The 24,922-nt window shown below is 40.2% G+C and overlaps 2 protein-coding genes across 3 annotated transcripts in view; one reads left to right on the top strand and one right to left on the bottom strand.

Annotated features, from left to right (window-relative positions):
* The window catches only part of Mamo (zinc finger protein 628-like), a 250,285-nt gene that overhangs the window by 82,517 nt on the left and 142,846 nt on the right, over positions 1-24,922 (top strand). For both annotated transcript variants that reach the window (XM_083051007.1, XM_083051002.1), the window contains exon 6: positions 51-358. The gene's annotated coding sequence lies outside the window, so the exon portion shown is untranslated. The remainder of the gene's footprint in view (positions 1-50; positions 359-24,922) is intronic.
* The window catches only part of LOC145943944 (uncharacterized), a 119,486-nt gene that overhangs the window by 40,460 nt on the left and 54,104 nt on the right, over positions 1-24,922 (bottom strand). Inside the window, exon 6 of the mRNA XM_083051864.1 lies at positions 5,990-6,090. Coding sequence (XP_082907990.1) covers positions 5,990-6,090 — 101 coding nt within the window. The remainder of the gene's footprint in view (positions 1-5,989; positions 6,091-24,922) is intronic.

Below are 24,922 nucleotides of genomic sequence, written 5' to 3'. Positions count from 1 at the left end.
TTATTTTACTATGCAATTATAGTGGCAAATGTCACATGCTTTTCTTTCAGTGTGAAGGCAACGAATGAGAATTACGAACTAGCTAGCTACCTACCTACTAACATCTCGCGCAAGAACGAAGGCGGAAACGATGTGGACGACAACGACGACGACGACGACGGATCGCCTCGGTGCGCAAATACGGATCTTCGTACGCGGGCGTCCCTGGGGGTCAACCCGGGTCAAAGAGAACTTCGCGGCAATATATATCGGTGCCGCGATACCCGCGCTCCGGTCCGCTGAGGGACCGTCGTGTTCTTAAGGAAACAGATCACGGGCGTCGATCAGCGTCGAGGGAACGACTCGCCAGCTTATAGACGTGAGGAATAGATCTTTCGTTTTCTGCGAGCGATATAAAATATATATCTTACTTTCAGTACCTAAGTAAGTACTTGGAATAACATGCGTCTAAGAATGTTTGAATGTTTCTTTTGTTTTTATGAATGCTTTTTGCATTATCTAAATATATAGATAATCGGACATTTTATTTTTATATACGATTTTGAGATATATATATATAAAGAAGTGCTTATCGTAACACTGAACAGTGTTACAATATAAGTTATGAAATGTATTACAGAAATTTGGTGCTTGGAAATGAGATCGAGAAATTTGTTATCCTTTACGCGAAAGAAAATATCTTACAACTTTAAAATAAATATACCAATAACATATGTTAAGATCTTTTTCTATGTTCCGATGGATATTTCATAATTTTAGGATTTTTGGTATCGCTTTTCATTTCAGTTTTATGTACAATAGCATTCAGAATCTGATTTATTATTTTTAAGAATTGAGAAATACTATTGTGTACACACAGAAAAAAAGATTAGCTACCATAATTAAATTCTAGGTGTCCCTATATTACACCCATATACCAAATTTAGGGAGACCTGGGAGAACAGAGAATTCACCGTTAAACTATAGCTAAAAAATATTAATTACCACAGCTAAAATTTAGGTATGGTAACTAAATTTCAGGTATAATACAGGGATACTTAAAAAAATATCGCTGTGGTAGTTAATATTTTTTTTCGTGCACATTTTAGCGCGGAAACGCGTTAAGAGATCCACAGAAAGTAATACTGTTTAGCGGTTGTTAATCGAGCATTTCGCATCGCGATCCGGGATATCGGCAGCAGCGGTCGGCCCCGAGGTTACGGCGGGTCACGGCGACGTTCGAGCAATTCCACCTACGCGCCATTCGCTCTCTCGGCGAACGAGAGAGAGGAGGAGAACGGAATCGAAAAATGTCCACAGGCACCGTTAGTCGTGCGCGAGAAGCGTGCCCGCGGTCACGCGTGCGTACGCGCTTACGTGTAAAGCACGTATGTGGGTGCAACGGCGGCCCGAGCGAGTAATGTCCTTTGTGTTGCGTGGCAATAACGTTCTCTTTATTACGTTCGCCAGTTCGCGTTAATAACGATCGTGGTACTCCCGTATAGATAGCCGGGACCGATATACCACTGATCGTGCCCATTTTTGTCGCCGAGCGTAATGTAATCGGGGGGCCAGTTGCAACAGGCGGTTGATTTGTAAATTGGACTCTGAATTATAATGTAGGAATGCATATATAATATTGTATAATATAAAGGGATACGAAATATATGTGCTAAATCGCCGCAATAAAAAATATCCAACAATATCCGTTGGAAAAGAAAGAATGATACAGGATGTAAGTGCATATTTATATTTATATATATATATATGCGCTACGCAATATATTAATATCCGAAGGAGAATAGCGATATCCGCGATAAGCGGATTTACGCGTCGCAGCCTCTCTCGCGGAATTATTTCCCTATCCAAAGCGCGCACGCACGTGCGTTCGCGCTTGGAAAGAGTAGTCGGAACTCTCTCGGGGTGAAGGGCTTTTAGAGAAAGGGGGGACACACAGAGCAGAGAGAAGAGAGGAAAAGAGAGAGAGGGTACAGTGGGGGGACGCAGTGGGCGGTTCGGCGTGCGTGCGTGATCGTGATCAGGATCGTGAGGTAAGATAGCGAGGTCGCCATCATAAGGTTCTCGTGTACTATACGGGGTGATCCAAATCTCACGGTCGGAATCGTTCGGCGAAATCCCGTGCCGGGGAGAGAGAGAGAGAGAACGTGCCGCCGTATTTTTTTTTTTTTCGAGAGAGAGAGCGTACTTTACCGTAGCGCACAGCGTGCCGCGGAATTATCGATCTTCAACGCGACCGACCGCGCGTCGATCCCTCGTGCTCTCGCGGTGCTCGTCGAGAGGATGAATTCAAAATGCCATAGGCACGAACGGTATAACTGGCAATTGGTTATCATCCAATATTCGCTCATTCTCCTAACGATAATGCGATTGCAGACACCCGGCCTGTGACCGGTGATATAACTTTTCATCACCGAGTTTGGAGAACGCAAATGTAATAGCTATGAAAATATTTGAAAGAACTCGGTTTCAAAAAATAATTTAGAATAAATTTTAGATTTTAGTACGATTAAAATTATACCAACTATACTCATTCTTAATTCTCAAAAAGAATTATTTTCATCGCTGATCCTGCGTATACGCATCAAAACAGCTGATCTTTACATGCTACTCTCGATCGTAATAACAGAGGAATTACATAAAATAAGAAAATAAGAAAATTATATTGCTTGAGAATATCCTTGACAATTAAAAAAAATATTAATATAATGTTTTTAATTTATTTCGTATTTAATTTTAAATTAATAATTTACTCGTTTTATAATAATCGAGTAATAATTGTTAAGAAATTATCACTGCTTAAGAACTGATATCGCTAAAACGTTGTTTACGCTCGCTACGTACGTATACGTTTACGTGAATTGGCTAGTGATAAATACAGACTGGGCAAGGAAGGAGAGAGGAGCAGTAAGACAGGACGATACCGATGGTATCCTGCGCGAATCCTGTCAATCAGTCTCCGCGGCGTTTAATAACGTCGGCGGCTCCTTTTACGCGGCCATTCGGCGCCGATTTATAACTCCGAACCGTCACGGCACAACCGTGGAAAGCAGAGAATTGGACGTCGCGTTAACGGATTCCGGTTCTCCTTGGTGCCGCGAGTCGCCACTGAAATGTCTTCGGAGATCATTTCGCGGGGAGTAAAGATCGCGCGGGTGAGGTCGGGATGAAGAGCGGTAGGCAACGAATGGAGAGTAGATGAAGGTAGAAGGAAGATGAGATTAAGAGAGAAGAGAAGAAAAGGAGGAAGAGAAGGAAGAGTAGGAGGTGGAGCTGTGCGCGGTGTAAAGAAGGTAGACGGGAAAGAAGAAGCGGCGGCAGAAGAGACGAAGAAGGTATTGTTAGGAGGGCGGACGAAGGGGCGGGTGGGTTCTGTCACGTTTCGCATTGCACGCACCAGAACTTTGTGCGGAGGTTGAGCCGGGCAAGAGAGAAGAAGCGGATCCTCTCTTCTGCGAGAGAGCTTGCCTTCTGTGAGAGAGGAGCTGATCACAAGCGCGATCTCGCCGTCCCTGGACGCCGCGGAGGATCACGACTTTCGACGTGATCCGTCGTGACGACTATATACCCCACCCGCATTCGCGTTCGCGTTCGTGCCGATATTATTATTATATCCTTCGCGAGCCACGTACAGAGGAACGAACATTCCTGCCGCGTGTATATCTGATATTGCTTGTCCTTTTTACCGCGGCTGTCCGTCCCTTCGTCGATTCGTCGTTTTGAATTTAATCGGTAAAAATAGATGAGATCGGATCAGTTTCGATGCATCCGGGGCACATTCAAAGGATATTTATAGTATTTCCGGAAAAAAACATTGCGAGCGCAGTTTTGATGGAAATAGCTTTACTTCGTCTTAATTATTTTTATAACAATAAAAAAGGCTTTTTACTTTGTCTTTTTTCAGTTTATATAAACAGATTATTTTTGGATCATTTTAGAAGCTTAATGTAAAAACTATTATATTGTCGCATAATAATTTAGCTATAAAAATCTTCATTAAGTTTATTTTATTCTACTCTAATATATAATAATGAGAGAGAAAAGTATTTAATAATATCGATTTGCCTAATGCCGGTCTCTTAAATCGCATCTCATTAATTTCTTGCTTATTATAGAATATGATATTTTACAATTATTTTAAAAAAATTATAACGATATTTTTATAAAACTTATACTTCCTAATTGGTATTACTATAAAGTCTTTTAAATCATATTGATACAACTTGAAAGCTCGTGCCTAACATATTCGTTACCACACGCTGCTAGCTTTTATCATATATAGATTAAAGCTACATTTATTACTGATAAAATATATTAATATTATAATATAAATATGTTATTTACTAATTATTTTATATTGAATATTTTTTAATTTATTAATATGTGATTTAAATTCGATTATTAATATACATAAAAATAAAAAGCGGGCTAATAAGAAAACAAGGCGCATAAATAATTATCTTCAAAAAATATTTATTAGTTAGTTATTAATTAATCATTAATTATTAATCAATAATAAATCTTTTTTGAAGACAATTATTAATCCGTCTTATTTTCTGCGTCAGGCTTTTATTAACCCGTTTTTTATTCATGTACATTTATAATCAAATACAAATTACATATTAATAGAATCAAAAAAAATATTTAACATAAAGTAATTAGTAAATAACATATTCGTGTATATTGTATATCAGAGAATTTTTCGTTTGTTAATATGTTTCTTCATATGTATAAACATGTATTAATAAATAATTTCTTTTCTTCAAATTGCATGTATTTAGAATTAATTGATTTAATTGATTGCCACTTCGAGTTTGTCTTCGTTCACAGAAAAATGTGCATGTCTAGTCGACGTGCCAGTTTTCACACTTGCGAAATCAATCTCGGTCAGCAGATTTTTAATAGCATACGTCATAAAATAAGACGTAATAGAGAGAACGTAGAAAAAAAATGAGGTTTCTCGAAATGTAATTTTTGAAAAACGTGTCAAAGCTTTGCACGCCGTTCTGCCGGAGAGCCTGAAGTTTTAACAAGCTCGGTTCATAGAATCCTCGTATTTCTACTGCGAAACGAAGTGGGGTGGAAAGCGGATTCGTGATCTCGGTAATAATTCATGCCCGCCGCTCGATTTCCAGAAAAATGAAAAAAGATCCCGCCATCCCTTCATCGCCCGCGATTACCAAGGGTGGGTTGGTGACCCCGCGGTTAAACCATCTCTGATTTAGGCACAGAATCGCCACCGATCTCGCACATGTGATTCTTTATTAATTGAGAATTTATTTCTTGATCAATTTTGCTCTTAACAAAAAACTCATTAAATATTTGGGTAAATAAAGAAAGGGTTTTCAGGTCAGTTTTTTCGCGTTTTTTACGTTCAACTTTGTAATTGAGCCTTTAATGTAAATGTTCTAAAAGGGAGCCATATCATATTTTTAAATTCATTAATTTGCATTATTTGCAAGAACCTATGCATTTTTAATTATTAAAAAAATACAAACTATATCCCAACTGTAGATATTGATAAGTAAACCAAGAAAAGAGTGCTGAATTTATGCGACATCTTGTACCTGCTGGATGTAACGAAGCAGAGAAACTGGGGCGAGATAAAGGGGTGGAGTTTACACCCATAATTCACGCTACTCTCTGTTATTCGGTCGCGATCACAAAGTTGTTATTAAGAGGACACCAATAACGTTACCGATACAGCTTTATTACGGAGCTCGCTTAATGGGCTCCGGTAAGTTGAGCTATCGATTTATAGCCCTGATTTATAGGGATTCAGTCATTTGCAAGCGTGCTTTCGCACCGGGGCTCTCGGAGCCGTCAATGCGCGCGCGTGCGAGCGAAACGCCAAGAATTATTCGCGATACTCTCAAAGGCGTGCAAGGGTTAATCAAGCTCAGCCGTTATGAGCCTTCGAGATCGATCGTGGCGGATGAAGACGTGACGCGAAATGATCGACTCGTCTTGGATAATATGAACGTGTACTTACATTTCGCCATTACGCAAGTGCAGATGCGATGTGTGACTATGATGACAGCGAATAGTGACGAAATGCTTCTCTATGGACCGCCTGACGAAATTCACACTCGTCTGTAAACAAAATTTACAAACACATTAGATGTATAAAATTGCATAAATAACTCTGTAAATATTTATATATTTTTTGGAGAGCGGTGTAAAATAATTTTTCTTTAAAAAATATCCTTTCGTTTGATATAAAATAATTTCTGCTCCAACCCCAACGCAAAATAGAACGATTTTCTCGCAGACTTATACCCGATATAATTCTGTCACGAATTCTCTCGCGAATTGTAGATCGCGCAGAACGAGCTATAGGCCGGAACGTTTTTTTGCCCACGAGAGGCAACGACCTTCCGTTAGGAGATCCCTCGACGGCTACGCCATTTCTCGGCATCAGATCGTGAGTCAGCTCTAGTACGGTTCGCGGCTCGATTGCGGCCCGCGCGCAGATCTTCGCTCGATTTTAAATTAGCCGACTTTTAATACGCGTGCTATTGCATGTTCCATGGATAAGCTTCGTGCACGCCTGCCTTCTTTCTCTCTCTTTCTCTCTCCTCGGCCTCGGCGCGCAAAGTGCGCCGATTCATTTACCCCCTTTCTCGCCGCACGTACTATTATACGTGTGCACGTTACACGACAGCGTGTATATAGCGGTGCACCGTAACTCGCGCTCATCTCTTTACACGGCGATATTTAAAGGACTATTTATCGATCGACCGATAATATCGATGCTGCGATACTGTAAATCCTCGGTCGCCAGCGATCAACCTGCATCGGATGCATTATACGTCTTAAAGCATGGAAAAGCTTCCATTAATCTTAAGAATTGTTGAATCTCCTATAACGCAGGGTCTCCGTCATGTTAAGTTTATTTAACATTCATTTCTTTTGCTCAGCCAAAGTATTGAAAATGTTTAGCCTACGATAGTTTATCATTAGCTAGTAGCATTTTCAACATAAACGACAATATTTCTTTGCCCACTGAAATTGTTTGGGAAAAGCGTGATGTTTATATTATTTTGATAATTGCATTATATATTTTATAACATCTATAATTTTATATCGTAATTAAAGCACGATTCTGTCGGAGGAATATCAAGCCAAGGAATGGAACCTGTCGCGATCCGGTCGACTTCCAGAGGATAAAATTAAGGATTAAATTCGTCAACGCGTAGTCTCTGTCCTTTAATTACGCGAAACGAGATAGTCGCCGGCTCATTACGCGACTGATGAGAAACGCAAGAAAATCCCCCGCGATGGATAAAAGAGAAAGGGTATCTATAGAGAGTACAGCAGCACCATACTCTCCGATATTTGCGCGGCGAACGCGAGCACGCGATTACGACGCGACGGCGGGATCTTTCTTGCGATCGAGCGCTCCAAGGCACTCGCCGTCTCGCGGTGCGCTCGCACTTGGCGAAATAATAGCTCGCGGGCAGACTCGGGCTCTCGTGCTGTATTTGATTGTGGCGAACTTGTGGCCGCACAGCTCGCAAAGCACCCGCCGAGGAGCAACACGACGCACGAGCCGCGTTATGTGCAAAAGTTGGCCGCCGATAATAATCTCTCATCGTTGCCGCTTGCTCTTTTCTGCACGGTTCTTTCTACTTCGCGCCTTGGACGAGAGAGATGCGATTCGCATGTGAATTATGTGGCGAGGCGTGTGGAATTAAAAATGCACGCACTAGTTCGCCTCAATTAATCAGAGTAATTTACGCGCGCAAGAGCCTGGAAGCAATTAGGATGATATCGTGTCGTGCGCATCGCACTTTTTTTCTCATTCTCTCCTCCAGCATAACGCTCTCTGAATTTTCGTTAACATAATATATCGCGTTACCGAACATAAATCGTCACTTGCAAATTTCGGCTCTCCATTATGTCGGAAAATTCGTACGGGATATTTAAATCTCTATGGTATGTCAAAAAATTTTATATGTATATACCATGTAAATGACATAAGTGATATGTATGTACAGACAAAAGGAAAACTTTTTTGAAGTATGGAGAAAAAATATCTATGTTTAAAAAATATATACACATACATTTTTTGTCATAATTTCAAATCTTTTTTATTTGCTCTCAATCTGATCGGAAAAATTACGGAATCGCTACCGAATGAGATGTTTTGTCTGTACTAAATAACGATCTCTTGGTGAAAGCAACTAAATTGTACTGGTGCATATATTAGCCACGCAACAAGCTGCATCATGCATCGATATTCACTGATGCATCGAGCTGCACTGCGATAAATGTTGTAGATTTATGCGGCGCGATTAGAAAATCAATTCAAGTCAGCGAAAAAATGAACAACGTAATGCAATTACGGATATAACGTGTAACGCAAAATCTTCATTAGAAATCTTATATTTTATTTACCAAAAATCTAAATCTATTTCTGGATTGAAGATAATTCAGGCAGAATCATTTTTGTAAAATTAGGCATATACAAAAAAAAAGAAAAAATCAAGCAACACACTTTGAGATTTAAAAACGTGATTTTTTTCAACCTTTTATAGAATAAAGAAGAATAAGATTAATTTGCAAATAAGCATTACAAAAAACAAAAAATTAAAATTAAAAAGGAAAATAAAAAATAGAATAAAATGGAAAAAAATCAATAAAATAAGTGTTTTTTTAACTTCTGTTGAAATTCATGTATATAATATCGATTTCAAAAATGTTGAATTTTTACTAACGCGGTTTTCATTTACGACGAATACAAAAAGTACGTATGAATGGCCATACATCTTTTGAAGCCCGGATTTACGCATCCCCGGAGCGATAGGTAACGCACGATCCTTCGTAGCATGTACTACCGTCGACCTATGACACGCACGCTATAAACAATCCTCGAAAGCAGTAAATGGATATGTGCTGTCACGCGGCGCCGAGTTGAAAACTGACCCTGCCCGAGTGTCCCCCTCGCGAAAACGCTTATTGGATGCACGTCATGCTCCTGTGCCAACAGGACCCGCAGGATTGTCGGTTAAATATTTTCCGCTTCATCGAAATAGATTTTCCACAACGTGATGACCAGCGTAAGTCGATCTCCCTGACATTTGTACAAGCGCGTAATATCGCGAGGAAATCTTAGAGTGGTTCGTATCGTTACATCACATTTGCATTACGTATATGACGAAGAAATGGCTAAATCAGAGAGAGAAACGAGAATAAGCGATGATCGAATGAGTCATGAAATGCCTAGAATCTTGCGAATCGTTGAAATTTTCGCAAATCTGGTATGTCGGAATTAAACGCGACATTTTAACGACGTCCAAGTTGCTTGGCGCGGCAACGCCACCGTCTTAAGCAGCATAATTCCGCATTTATCTAGATTTTATTACGGAAATTCGTACTCTCTCTCCGCCGAGTTCCCCCTGTGAAGCGAAAATCATATCTGCCTTGACTTAATAGTTTTAAAAGATAGTCGGTATGCAACTTTAAGAAGACTTCCCTCAATTTAATCCTTGCCTCGTCGAGTTTGTAGACGTCTCCTTACGCTTTCGAGAAGAGCAACCCCGCAAAGTTTCTTTCGAGAAACGGACATGAAAGGCGTAATGCTATGCCACTTTGCGGGATGGTATGTAGCGGTAGCTTCCGCCAGTTGGTTCGTTTATAACTATGTTTCGCAAATTCTTAATTCCAGATAGGCCAGGAATTTGTCCTCGCGAAATCATATTGCCTTTCCTCTGATATTTCATTTATACTAGTTATATTAAAGTCATGCTAACCAAGAACGAAAGTGTTTTTCCACTGTCTAATTGTAAGTATAATTTATTATATTGATTTATATATTATTTTATTTAGAAGTTTAGCAAATTGATTGCGATGAAAATAAAACGATTTCTCAGTAAATATATTATATTTTATCTGATATTCCGTTTATTACTCTCGCTAATAATGCGCGACGATTTAGTAATCATTTTAAATTTACAGCATGCAATTCGATATAATCATTCTCAACTTAAATTTCATTAAACTATTAGCGGAGCATCACTGACCCAATTTATACAAAGTACGAAATTACAGGCATTTTAATGCATCGGTCCTAATTTCGTCCGCTTTCCTCTCTTCGCACTATTCGCTTCCCTCGAAGTTCGCCTTTGAGAAACGGACGCGAGAAGAGAAGCGTAATGCTATGCGACTTCGCGAGATAGTTGGTGCACGTGGGGGCGGGTAGTTGCTTTACGGGAGCGAGTTACAAGCGAGATCTTCGTAAGCTGTAAGATGATACTCTCCCCGTATAGCATGGGCCTGTGAGACGAAGGTCGTATGAGAAGGAGGCAGCCAACACGGTGAAACTTTTGTTATTAAGACTCTCTTAAGAGAAGGAGAGCGAAAGAGAAAGATAGAGGGAGAGTCGAATACTGGGGACGATCGCGTGTATTAGGAAACGAAGTCGCCGAGTTTCGTCGCAACTCAACATCTCTTATGTACCAGGTTAGCCAAGCAGTTAGCGTTTCAGAAACGTGACGCGATAACGTACGCATGATGCAAATGTGCGCTCCGCATCAAGACGAAAATATAGGCGGAGAATAATAATTTGAACCCCATTAATGCGATAACATATTTTTACAAGTTCTTAATTTGGTATTTTTTCAGTGTATATATTGTATATATCACAATAATTTAATTTAAAATATACTTGGAAAAATATAAAGAAATAAAAAAATAATTCTTCAAATTAGTCCAAAGTTTCATGGACGAGGCAAATAGCGACAGCCTATATAAGTACGTACATCATCTCTAGCAACAGAAAAGGCTTCCATTTTTCCTCATTTTCTTATCATTAAAAGGACTGCATTTGTGTACGCACATTATTGTCACAGGTGATTATTACACACAGTCGTATGTTCTCTCAGTGCCACCACAAAACTCGCCATCGCGTCCGCGACGAATCGGCGAGAAAATTACGACGCGCATGGTCGCGGAAATCGGCGAGACCGAAAGGAAATTAATAGTTCGTCCCGGATGCCGCGTACTCCTGCCGTGGGACACGCCGCATACGTTGATGTTACCGTTTCTCGTTGCTCTTCCTCACAGGAGAATCGAACGAATCTCATACGCGACTAGCGTTATATTTTTTCTCATATTCGTATGTCATGTATATTTTTTTAAACTAAAAAAAAAAGAATAATTAAATGGCGATCGATCTGCTTGCATCAGAAATTTAATTTGTAACAATTAAATCTCAGCAAGCTCTCTTCAGCATCAAAGTTCATATTCGCATGTTTTACTTAGCGCTAAATGAACGATGTCATGCGAGAAGTTAACATATCAAGTGAATAATTATACCTAAATTAAGAGAGATTTAAAACAGAGTTTTATATTACGGATGCAATTATATAAATACATTATATGCACGTATCTTTCTCTGTTAATTTATTTTTAGATAAACATAGCCTAATTTTATAATTGCGTAAAAACATTTCTACACGATTTATCGGGCTACGAGTTAATTAAGATTAAAAAACAGTCGCGTTTATTATTATATATAGAACACGAATATTTTACATCAAATTTTCTCCGTCATTTTTATTTTTACATATTTTTGTCGAGTTCCGAAAAAATACTTGGAACAATTTGCTCGAGTGATGTCTAGAGCGGATGCTGAAGAAGATTAGAAGCGCGTTCCCCGACAAAGGTAATTTCAAAATTGAGGAGCCGTCAAAGCCGAATCGCTTCCAAAAACCGGTCGAGAAGCGGAGCGTGTGTATTCGCGCCCGTCGTGCGTTCTCGCGTGCGTGCGTTGCGTGCGTGCGCGACCGATCCGTCCATCCATTCGTTCGTTCGTTCCGTCGTTCGTTCGTTCGTGCGTGCATACGTGCGTGCGTGCATACGTGCGTGCGTGCATGCGTCTGTGCGTGCATGCGTGCGAAGAGGATTCGGTTGGGATGAGTTCCTAGAAATGGCGTGCGGTATCGTCCTGCACCATCCCGTCAGCTGCGTAGGTGATGTAGTAGACACGCACGCGGCGAAGAAGATATACCTACATATCGGAGCTTGCATATATACACAAATACGATTCCATCTCTGCGCATAGACCTAACCGATCCAATGCGAAGCCACGAGAAAGGCCACCAGGTAGGTAGATAGATTTCGCCGTGGTGATGCGAACGACAGGACGGACTCTGGGAACGACTCTCGATGCTGATGGTGGTGGACGAAGAGAAGCTCCGAGGAGGTCGAAGAAGCAGGGAACGAGCGCGGGAGGGGACCGGAGACGAGCATCGAGAAGGAGGAAAGAGGGAGAGGGACACAAGAGGGAAGAGTAGAAGGGCAGCAATCTCGCGGTAATCTAATTTCAGCGTGCGGAGGGTTCTAGGAACGCGGCGTGACATTAGCGAACCACCTTCAGCATCGTCCGTTCTCCTCTCGTTCTCTCTACACGTCTCCCTCTTCATCTTCTCTTTTCCTCTTCCTCTCTCTTTCTCTCTATCTTTCTCGTTTCACCTACCATGCCATCTCCACCACCTCCATCGGCTCTTACGCCAAGGGAAGCTATCTCCTCGTCTGGTTACCGACGCCGAATAAAGCGGTTCGACGTTTACGCCGACTCGGCCTAACGAGTAATCCCACTACTCTCGACCCCCTTCATGCGCATCCCTTACGCTCGATACTCTTCTCCCAGAAACGCCGTACTTTGGTACTGTTGCTACTTGTACTTTGTAATATCGAGATATTTTCTAAAAAGTATCAGGCAGCATCGACATTTGCGATATTTAAAATGTGAAGAGTGTATGAGAGAAATTGAAATATATTGCTACAATTAATTACAAATGATTTAGAATTAAATATAGACGGTAATTGTATGCAACAAATTGAGTTAACACTACAACTTCATTGCTTTAATAAGATACCAATTTTATACACTTTAACATAGTATTAAATTCTATTTCATTTTTCATTTTCATCATTTAACGTGATAAAAAATACAAGATTACATGTGTAAATAATTTTTGTATTCTCTCTCATTAAAATAATTAATCTCTTGAAAATTAAAAAAAAATACAACGATAAACTTAATATTGTGTAATTTCGATTAAATATCCTTATTATTGGCGACGCTGTACGAGATTTTCGTTGCAATTTCCGCGAACGAACGGTCTCATCGGCGATCACTAAGAGAATTGCCAGACAGGTGCACGCATGGACAATTCACGCCAATTCCGGAATCGTCGTGAGGAATGGCGGTACGCGTGGGAGATAAGTCGGACGGCTATGCTACCATTAGAGGCAGTAATAGCCAGTGTAACGTCAACCCGAGCATGTCGATTCCCGGGGTTGCTCTCTAACAAGACGATTTTCGCCGCATGTTTAGCGCTACATACGGCCGTCCGATTCCCATCTCACGTTGTCACTTCGCACTGATATCAAACAGATAAGCTCTTCGTGCAGAATTTTATATTATATAAATTATATATATTATGTATATATATGTTTAATAAAAATAAAATAAATATATTATATAAATATCAGTACGCTTCAACAATCATTTTTGACGCTATAAAATGTGCTCTATAAAATTAAATTAAATAAATTGATAATAATTTTGAAAAAGAGTGATATCAAAAATTAAGGATCCGTATATACAGAGTGTGGAATTGGAAAATAAAATCTTCAATCTTCTTAAAAATTCCGAATATCTTTTCATCAAGTTTGTACTTTCAAAATTCATTTTTTAAACGTGGTTTTTTCAAATGCAGTTTCTATCGGATAATGTACGAGAGAGAGCATAAAAAAATTTCAACATTTAGCAGATTTCTATTGACATATGTTGTATATAATAAATGAAAAATAACAGAATTCATAGAAACTCTTCATCCGTCGCGATAGTTTGATCGATTCTGAATCTAACTTTGGAAAAGAACCGAAAATTTTGTTCGTGCAGCTTTTCGATACGATGCATACCACCGCAAACAAAGCGGATTTTTCACTCACTTTTATCTTCCGTCTACACGATTTTAAAAATCTCTGCGGTTTTCCTCTCTCCTCCTCCCCTCCTCACCAGTCTTTCTATAGTCCCCGAAACGCCAATGTGCGTTCACACGTCTGAAGATCTACGACCGTCTATAAATCTAGATCTAGCGGCCGTTAAGTGACAAGCGTATTACATCCATACATATGGTATCGTGACATTCGAACCCGCGAGAAGGATCCATAAATCGCACGTAGCGGCCGGTCGCCGGCCGCGCGTTCTTCCACAAATCCATAAATCCGAAAATCCATAATTCGTTTTGCACACCGTTATGCGCGCTCTCTATAGAAGGTATGTAAAAAAATTTTCACGACAGCATTTACAGCAATATTTTACGATTGTCTTGACCACGCAGCTGTCATATGCGTGTCCGCGTATTTCCTGCATTTCTCTTCCCCAAGAGTCATCGTTCCTCATTTCATCAGTACACCGGTTCATAGGTATAATTCATCCCCCTTCTCCCTCAAAATGCTTATAAAACTTATTTATAATTTGCAAATTTATATTATAATGTACAATTAAGTGTATCGATCCTGATATGTACGAAATATTTAAGACATTTTTCGTCACTTTTAATATTTTATAATTGATAGAAATTTTTGTAATCTTATTGTACAGACAGACAATTCTTTCTTTCTCTTTCTCTCCTTATTAAACGCGGAACAATAGATGCGCGGATGGAAAATGCGTTCGGGAACGACTGTTTTCCGTAACACTCGCGATCGATGAGAGGAAAGAGAACGCGCGCGCGAAAGAGCATTCGGGCTCGTAAAAGTGATAGGCGATCACGTAAATCATTGCGGCGAGAAGTTAGGTAACGCCGATTATAGGTGGATGCGCTTTGAGACTCCTTATATACACCGTCGAATAGTCGGATATGTGGATATGTGGGCGCTGAAACACGTTTCCTGATCATACACGCTGGTCTCTTATCTCTCTGGCATTGCAAGAACCCCATGGATTCAGCAGTGACTAATATTTAGCGACAAATTATTCTATTCGCTGAAAACAATGAAATAAGACACATTTGTGTTTGATATTAACATGAAAATCACAAAATGTTAATTTATTATATATGACACTTTACTCTTATAAAAGTAAACTTTTTCTATACTCTTTCAAAATTCCAAAACTCCATATAATTAACAGCAAGAATTTTACATAATATTAGTAAGGCTCTCATTGTGAAATACAAATTTAAATTACAACAGGCTAGAAATAGCCAAACGCGGATGATAGTACGTCAGTTTGAAGAAAAATTATTTTTCATTGAAACAGATTAGTTGCACAGGGCACACACACATTTTTCTTAATTCAATAACAAATAATTAAATTAAATCTCAATTCGAGATTTATTTTAAATCCTCTAACCCCTTTAAGGAAATAAAAATCTCAAATTGAAATTTAATTTAATTATTTAGTGTCAGATTAAGAAAAATTTGTGGTTTATGCACAACTAATCAATTTGAATGAAAAATAATTTTCCTTCAAATTGATGGCAATGTTCGCGTCTAAATCTTTTTGGCTCGTAATTTAAATTTGCATTCCGTATATAATGCTTGACATTACAAAAATATCTATTATCTTTTCTTATTAAAAAAAAGTCTATTCATTAATTATATTTCCTTTATGTAAAGATTATAAAATTATTGTCGTGTCTCGTTTTTGAATTCTAATTTCTCAAATGTTCCACGTACAAACTTATTCCGATATTTAATACTTGTTTTCCACAAGGAATTCAATCGATGAATAATAACTTTCATATATGCGTGAAATTATGAAATCGCGATAAACATCATCAACATCGGAGTGATAATTCCGCGTCTCGTGGCTAAAGCGCTTTTGATTTTCAAACTGTAAAGTGTAATGTAGACATAGCTGTGCAATGATGAGCAAGGAAAACAGTGCCAAATATAGCCACTCGTCGCTCTCTCAACTTCATATTATTCCGTCACTGATTAATTAAGGTACCTCGCTTGAACGATCGCTATCACTCGGCAGTAATGCTTATTGATCGATTCTCCGAGTTTCGTATTATTACTCATAATTTCGCGAACGTTGACGCCGATTCGCGCGTTTGCCGATCACTCGGACCGATGGTTTCAATCACCGCATATGTAGCGCAGTCGCTTTTTTGTTAATTAATCACCGCGACTCTCTGTCATCTCTTTCGAGCCGTCGTGCTATTTGGAGAACGGTAATGCTCGTTCAGCGTGACGACCATTTTATTTGCCCCGCTTTTTGTATTACCTCGGATTCCATAAATATTGACGCTTTCACCCTTAACGTTAACTCCCCTCCCACCCTCTCCCTTGTTACTCATACACTGCATTCTCTGGTTACTCTCTCGCTGATTGACAACGCGATCGCGCCACGGATTTATTTTCTCATTGTATATTGTTTAGTTTATCGATTCAATGTAAGATAAATCTTTGTGTTTTTGTTTATATTTTTGTCAATAATCCAATTGTAATTGTACATATTAATATATAATATCAAATTTGATACAATATATATGTATAATAACAATGTATAAAGGTATATATATACATATATATAAGTATGTAAAGAATCCTCTTCGAGTTCAAACAGCAAGACGAGAAAAAGTAATACAAATAAAGCAAATTTTTTAAGTTTAAAAAATGATATTCTTGAATCTTCTCACGTACTTTACTCCGCAAATACTGCGGTTCCCCGCGTCGTTTGGTAAAGCGAACACGCGATAACGATCTCTTGCGTAACCCGCGTAAACGCGTAAATCGCCAATTCTGCGCCGTGTAAAGTACAAGAGGACTCGCGAGTAGTACCCGCGAGGCGAGGAAGTATCGGTATACTACTGCAGAAGAGGAGATCAGGGATGGGGAGGGCGACGAGAGAAAGGGAGAGGACAGAGGCGGCGGCCGCACATCCCTAAGGATTATTAATGCAGAGTTAAGGGGGCTACGCGACTTATCGTTAGAGCCGCGTGTCTCCCGGGTGCCTCTCGACCGTTTCTGCCGGTACCGGAGGTTCACGATTCTCGCGTGACCCGTGAACTCTCGCACGTAACGAGATCTGCGCGTCCCTCCGTACCCCCCGACCACCAACACGACGACGATGCCGGGGCTGCTTGCTTGCATCGTATCGAGGCGGCGGCCCCGCTCGCGGTGCGGCTCGTCGTGTACACCGGCTTGTTCCGTAGAAGCACGCCTCGGCCGCCTCCGGGCCTAATAAATTATCCCTCTTATATATCTCCCTGGACCTCGGCCCGACCATTTCAACTCCCGCGCGCCTTCACGAGAGTACGTGCGAGAGGGACCTCTTCCCCGCCTACTTACTTACTATACACCGGCCTGATCTGGCGCCGATTGAATTGCTGCGACGATACGCCACGCGCGTATTCTCTTTATGTTACCAACTCGTTCCTCTAACACGTGTCATATTACAGCCTCCGGTCATTGATCTCTTAACTCGATGTAAAACATGAATCTCTATGAGCTCCTTTTATTTTATTTATTTATTTATTAAACATTTTTATGTTTAAAAAGAATAAAAAGAAGCTTTAGACTGCGCGCGCGCTCCAGAAATGCTAAAAAAAATATTTCGCACCTCGAACGTGCGCGATAACTCTGGAGGAGAGAATGCTTCGCGATTAGTTAAAACGCGCTCCCGCCCGAGATGCGTCGATCGGATAGCACATCTTGATAGAGAGCTTGATCTACCCACCCCGTTTGCATTAATGTCTACTACCGGCGATTTTCCAGCGTCGAGAGAGTTTCCATTTTTCATACCCGCGCACGGAGTTTTGCGTACACACCTCTCCTTCGCTTAAGTATTTGTCTGGACCAAAAAAGAGAGGGGGGAGGAGGAAAAAAGGGAAGGAACGTTACGCTTTTCGCGAACGCTTTTCTTGCGTTTTCTCCCGAGTGCCTCTTCCCGCGGCTCCGTTTTCCTTTCCGTTTTCGCATATCCGCTTGCGGCTCTGCTCTTTTCTACCTTCAAGAGAGAAGCGCGTTTTCTTTCAAGACTCGCAAATCCCATTCCCTGCAGCCTCCCTCTCTCTCTCTCTCTCTCTCTCCTCTTTTTTCACCGCCCGACGAAACGAATCTCCGTTCCTTGGCTTTTCCATTCTTCATATTTCTTTCTTGCGCCTCCGCTCTCTATCTCGCAATTCCGAAGTCTCTTTCCTCCAGCCTCATCTTTTGTTTATGCATTTGCCTGTCTTGGAACCGAGCCTGCACCGTTTCCTTGGCCAAGCGAAGCGATATATCAACAACGGGATCGTCGTAAAAGATAAATTTTCGAAATCGACCTAGCATGTCAATGGTAGAATCCCGCTAATAATAATAATCGCGTAATACATCATTTTTCAAGAAATAAATAAATATTCATCGATGAACAAGCAAAAAAAGAGCGACGTCACAAGAAATTACAAGTCATCGGAAACAAGAGGCGAGACTTGATTTATTCGCACCTGTGATCGTAACATTCGAACCGGAAGTTCGCGCAGAACCATTCGGTATTCGAGGTTCGTTAACTGTCGAATGAGTAGTTCTAGAAGAAGCGGTTCGACGAAAGTAGCGAGTTTGCTCGAGAGTCCCTTGTTCCTCGAGAGAAACGTTCGAAGCTAGCTGTAAAGGCGCAAAGTTTTCAACCCCCCACGGCTCGCCTCTTCTCCCCTTCTCACTTGACTTTTAATAATCCGGTCGCACGTCCCAGCTCCTGACCCGGAAACATCGAGTCGTTACGCCTACTTCTCTCGCGCGTTAAGAAATTGATGAGCTTTCAAAGTGTCGCGGGGGTTTAAGAATTTTTCGCTGCTTTCATTTTAAGATTAATTATTCTCGACGAGACATTTTCTCTCTAGCAATTGTGGAAGATTTTTGTCCAATGAGATAACAGTAAATTCAATATTAAAGTGTTCAGTACGATACAATTTTTTTGAATAAATGTATGCTCTCCTCGGGAAACCAGTGAAACACGTGTCAAAGCACCATTTTACATAATATATACTTTAGTCATTTTACTAAATATTTTCTTGAATAGATAATGTCGCCAATATTCGTTTATACAATGATCGGATAATGGCGTTTCCGTCCCGAAAAGCCCTTCAATTAAGGGCTCTTCGGCATCGTCTCGGCGTGCCGTGCCGATGCTTGATCCGCGTTCCATCGAATTGATTTCCATTCCCAGGATTTTATCGCCCCGATCTCTCTTTCTCGCTCTCTCTTTCTTGTTTTCATTCTCCCTCCCGTCTTCTCTCTGAATATACGGAACCGCGCACAGTCAAGTATCGAGGAATACGTGTATATAAATGAGACATATATATATATATATATCGACGCCATTGTTCTAAAGTCGTGACAGCGGCGGGTCAGGAACGCGTGTTGTTCGAAGTCATGAAGGTCGGAGGGGATTGCGGGAAGGGCGGAAAGGGTTCTCTCTCGCATTAGCATATCCCCCGTTCTACCTTCACGATCTACCTCTCCTCCTTCTCCCTCCTCCTATCGGCAACTTAATCTTCCTCGATAACGTCCGGCTAACGTAACAGCGAAAATATTTTGACGAGGAAAAGTGGGCCAATAAAAAAAATAATCGCCGCTCATTGTATCATGTATGAATTAATTCGTTTCTCTGCAAGATTAAGTATGACATTTCAAAGGATGCGAATTTAATACGAAGTATTTAATACGACTTTGACGCTTGCTGAAGCGCAAAGTTTCATAAGTTTCGATAGATAAGCAAAATCTTGTTAATGTTCAGTGAGTATTGAATGTTAACAGAAAATTAATAAATTTATCATTAACATATTTAATGTATTGAGAATTAAAGAGTTGTGCAACGCGCGAATGAGTACATTATGTTACAAAATATTTTTTCACATTTCAAACATTAAATAGAAAGAATAAGAATGACATGCATTTGTTAAATAATTTATCAATCAAATATTTCTTGATAATTATAAATCACGTTTTATCCGAATGAGCTTGAGAATATTCTTCTACTTATCGCAATTATTTGATACTTATTTGCTGACTTTGGTCCGAACGCGATTCATATATCGATTTTCCCGTCACGGGGAGAAAATCGCTCGTTATAAAAGATATGATTGATCGATATCACCGCAATTGCATATATCGTTCGTTCGAAGCTGCCATTTTTAAAATGGCGTTTGCGGGCCAGCACATATGGGGTAGTCTCCATATAGCGCATCATGGAACTTAAAAGCGAGGGGAAAGCTTACGACCACGTGGGATCGCTTTACTCCGCCCCTTCCTCTATTAATAATACACGAAAGACTACGCAAATATATACGTACATAAACGAGTTTCTCGGTCGGCCAGCGACTCGAGAGATATCAATCTTTCTCATATTCATATAAATTTACAACTGCTCGCAACAACTACTATTTAACCCGTTTTGGCGTAATATTTCCTTCGTTAATGTACGTTAATGTAATGTTTCTCATATATTAATTAAAATAGCTAATTAATTCAATTATATATCATCGAGACCAAGACGATAGTAAATAAAGTGAGAAAACTTTGAATCACATACGGAGTGCATATAGAATGCGTCAGTTTTCGTAGACGTAGACGATGCGAAATCGCGGCGAAACGCATTATCGAGGAGACGGCACGACGCGACGAAAGAGAAATGAAAATGGAACGTGGCGAAAGCGAATGTGTGTATGTGTATATGTACGTGTGTACGTGCATGTGCACGTATGTATGTACCGAGGACGGGTGCCGAAGGTTCGCGAGGGTTGGAAGCGCAATTTTGCAGCGTAAACCCCTGGCGTCGGGCCAGAGGCGTGTATCACTCCGCATCGGAATTCGTTGTTCCACGCCTGGTTACCAACAAGAGTGTTTTCCGCACTCAGCTTCGTGCGCTTTTATCTCATCCTGCAACCCACTCTATCCCCCCCCCCTTTCTCTTCCCTTCCACCCCATTCTCGGCTATTTACCTGCATAACATTTGCGGAGGACACACGAAAAACGTTAACGCGCCTCTGTGCATTCAAGGTCGTGTCCTAGAAACCTGACACAATCAGAGAAGATTTTGCAAAATTCAATCCTTTCCCGCATTTTCCGCAAAAATAAATTTAGCCAATGTATAAAAATTTGTTCTCGCTAATATAAAAATTGCCATATCAAAATATATTACATAAAAGAAGATAGATATTATTTATTTAAATTTTTATTTAAAGTCGATTATGTGCTTTTACGTGCGAAAAGAAATAATATTACGATTATATATTGTAATCTTTATACATAGTCTTTTGTTGAGATAGATCGCAATATAAATTATATAAAGATATATTTAATGTAATATTTACGAAAAGTTTATGTAAATACACATACATATAAAAGATGTTTGATAGTGAGTTTATAACGTTTTAGAGTTAGAGAGTCATGATTATTTCATCATTCTACAAGAAGGATCTCCTTGATAATAATCACCCATAATCGACGTAAACTGCAGAGCTGATCGTGCGCATTTTCAGCATATATGAGTGACACTAGTGAGTCGTGAAGTGTCCCGCGAGCTGACCGCTATTCGCGTCATCATTGAGTGGTCTTCGCGTTCGTTTTGGAACGAGGTTTACCGCACCTCTCGTGACAGATGAATGATGTAATAATGCCAATATGCCTCGTTTAAAGAAGACAAGCATATTCAAATTTCAGAATATATCTATAATCTGTTCTTGTTAAAAAAATATATTTAAAAGTACACCTCGAAAACATATGTTAAATTAATATCTCGTAAATTTTAAAAGCAAAATGAGATCAGTCTTTTGGACAAGTCTGAGAACTGAAAGTGTAATTTCTAAAAGTGTAATTTCTAAAAGTGTAATAAGATGACTATTAAATATACATATATATTCAAATAACCATGTATTCTGAATCATTTTTAAATACTCGAGACATTTCTGTCACACAGAGCTAGTAAGACATTACGTTATTTCATTCTAAAAATTTACACGATGAGATTAAATTTATTTTCAGATTAAATAAAATATAGTAAATCACAAATCGCTCATGTATGATTAATTAATTGAAAATTTTATTATTTTACGTAAAATGAAGTGTAAATTTTCGCGCAATATTAAAAAGAGGAATTTGATTAATATTAAAATTCGCGTCGCTGAAATTTTCGTTGGCGTAATATATCGGACGAACGAAAGTTACCAAACGAAAATTCGGTGCGCAGTGTGCTAATATTTTTCGATAACTTCTCGCGCGGCAATGCGTGTACCCTACTGCAGCAGTCTCCATTTTCTCCCCCTGGCCATTGCCCGTTTTATCGCGCCCACGTGGCAGCCGCGTAATGTAATAACGGGGTCGACGTAACCTACCTCAATAATATGGCAGCGAAGTCGAGGGAGAAAGAAGGGTGGGTGGTTACGAAACACAGAGAACCGGGAACTGACACGGAGAGCTGTAAGACGATTTTCTCGATTATCTTTTCAGCGAGAGTCGAATTATTGTGCTCGAGTCACGTTTTACCTGTCGCTTAATCTTTTCGCAAAATGTTTGCAACGGATAGAAAATAATCAGTAATTCATTAATGCGTCAATAACGAAAATAGATAGTGAAGCCAAACTTGGCTGTAATATAATTAATTAATAATGAAATATAAGTCTCATCACATCTTCTTAATAATAAATATTGTAAATTTTTATCTCTCTGAGAGAGAGAGAAAGAGAGCAACAAGAAAATAAAAATGGTATAAACAATTATGACATCTACAATTAAAAATTTGTGACTATCATCTGCTAACGTTCTTCTACGTGAAGTGAATATTTTTCGGATGTCATTGGAATGTCTTTAAAGGGTGAAATGGAATTTGCAGATAACGAAAGTATCGTCTCTTCAAGCGAATCGTCCGCGAAATGCGCGATCGGCTGTGATCGCTACTTCGAGTCCTTCTTATGCTTTCCAGCTCTTCTTACTCGCGTCATGTACTAGTCTTCAACTTCCCTTTCTCCACAGCGATTTACATCAACCGCGCGTATAATACGTCGCGCATATAATAATGGAGACCGACATGATCTACCTCAACGGAACACGCGGTACTGAGTTGGATCGAGGGAGGAGGGAGCCAGTCAAAGGGGGTCACCCCATCCACCTCGACGCGAGAGTCGAGGGTCGTAAAACCCCCTATACTCCAACTCAGACTCGTCCCAGCGCCCTACCAGACAGAGACCCTAACCTGCCTCACTGGCTGACGTTGGGCGGGCTAAAGGGGCGACGAAATGTCGCCCCTCGTGCCACAGAAACACACTTTTGTCGCGACCCAACCTCTCGTTCACCCTCCTTCTCCTGCTTCTTCCCTTTCTTCCTTTAGCGTCCCATCAAAATGCTACGTTACTGTTTATTGTTGTGAAAGTTGATATTCATCTGTAGAATCGCGATCTTTACCGTTTTAAATTCCTTATATTTAAATACATATTTACATATATATAATTAAATAAAACATTTATTTCTAGCAATCACTTCCGCCTGAATAACGAGTAAAAATTTATATTCGTAGAGAAGATCCAGATCAATAATTACGATGAAAAAATATATCGAGAATTATTTTCTGCTAATGCCAAAAAAGAATTGAGAATAAACATTATTTTAATGTATTGCATTATTAATATATTTTTAAAATATATTTTTATATTAATATATTATTAGTTTAATATATTATATTAATATAAAAAATCTCGATGTTGTATAACTATTCACATAAAGCTTTTCAAAATAGAATTTTCAATATAGAAACCGATAAGAACGTAAATTAAGAGGGAATGTGAGAATTTATGCTCTCATCCCTTGCTCTAGATGATGTAATTAAAAAAAATCATACAATTTTTTTTTATGGAAAACCGAGCCGCAAATAACTCCATTTACGGTTTAAATACTAAGCGATCGGACCGATGCTGATCCGATCGACCTGATCCGATAGACGCAAACAACCGCGAAAAATCTTTCGCTATAATTCGGGACAATTAATCGAGCGGAGGTTGAACCGACCAGTAGATATTTGATGCCGAGAGGAATTCGTTAACTTTAATTAGACGCGGCAACTCTATGGCGCGCCACAACGTGGTCGATTATCGGACTTATTAAAGATCGTTATCGAGGAATCTGTGACGTACAAATACTTCCGCGAATGCGCCGACGATCAAGCTAGAAGAATATAAATAGGGGGAAGCGCGGAATGGCGGCCAGGGAAAAGCTCGGTTGAAAAAGAAGAAAAAAAAACGTATTCGAGAGAGAGAGAGAGAGAGGCCGTTCTTCGCGCGAACTAATTTATCGGGCTTCGCCTTCGTATTCGCCCCTTCGGCGCTCCGAGACAAAGTTTCCGCTCGACAGGCGGGGAAGGCAGGCAGGAAGGAGGTCACGACAGCGCTTTAACCCTTCCGAAGCCATCCGAGACGATAGCGGGCGTCTTGACCCGTCCTATCTCCACTTTGCCGTGCCCTATCCTCCAACGTAGCGTGACGTAATTCCACTCCGTGAGCCCAAGTTCGACCTACCTACCTAGCCGAGAGAGCGACATATATGTGTGTATATAAGTGCATGTTCACACATATATATACAGAAACACGCACGCGCGCGTATCCAGAGCGGCGTATCCGAGATTCGAGCGCGCAGAGAGAAGATTCGCTCGACCAAAGAGAGAAGAGAGAAGAGAGAAGAGAGAAGAGAGAAGAGAGAAGAGAGAAGAGAGAAGAGAGAAGGGAGAAGGGAGAAGGGACATCGTCGTCGTCGTCATCTTGCTTGGCTGTGTGTTGGCCGCGTAGCTGCAGCTGTCAATACACTTTGCCGAAGGTAGACGCGTTCCGTCGTGTGGTAGTTGCCAACTACCCCCCGCAGAATCCTGCGGCCTGAGCGACTCTCATATCCTTCGGGCCTCTGGGCATTCAGCGTCGTCGTCGTCGTCTTCATC

The sequence above is a fragment of the Prenolepis imparis genome, unplaced genomic scaffold (genome assembly GCF_030444845.1).
Source record: "Prenolepis imparis isolate NDT839.2.m4 unplaced genomic scaffold, iyPreImpa1.0 SCAF_12, whole genome shotgun sequence".
Taxonomy (NCBI): Eukaryota; Metazoa; Arthropoda; class Insecta; order Hymenoptera; family Formicidae; genus Prenolepis; species Prenolepis imparis.
The sequence above is the reverse complement of the archived record's forward strand: the minus strand, read 5'-3'. Positions and strand labels throughout refer to the sequence as shown.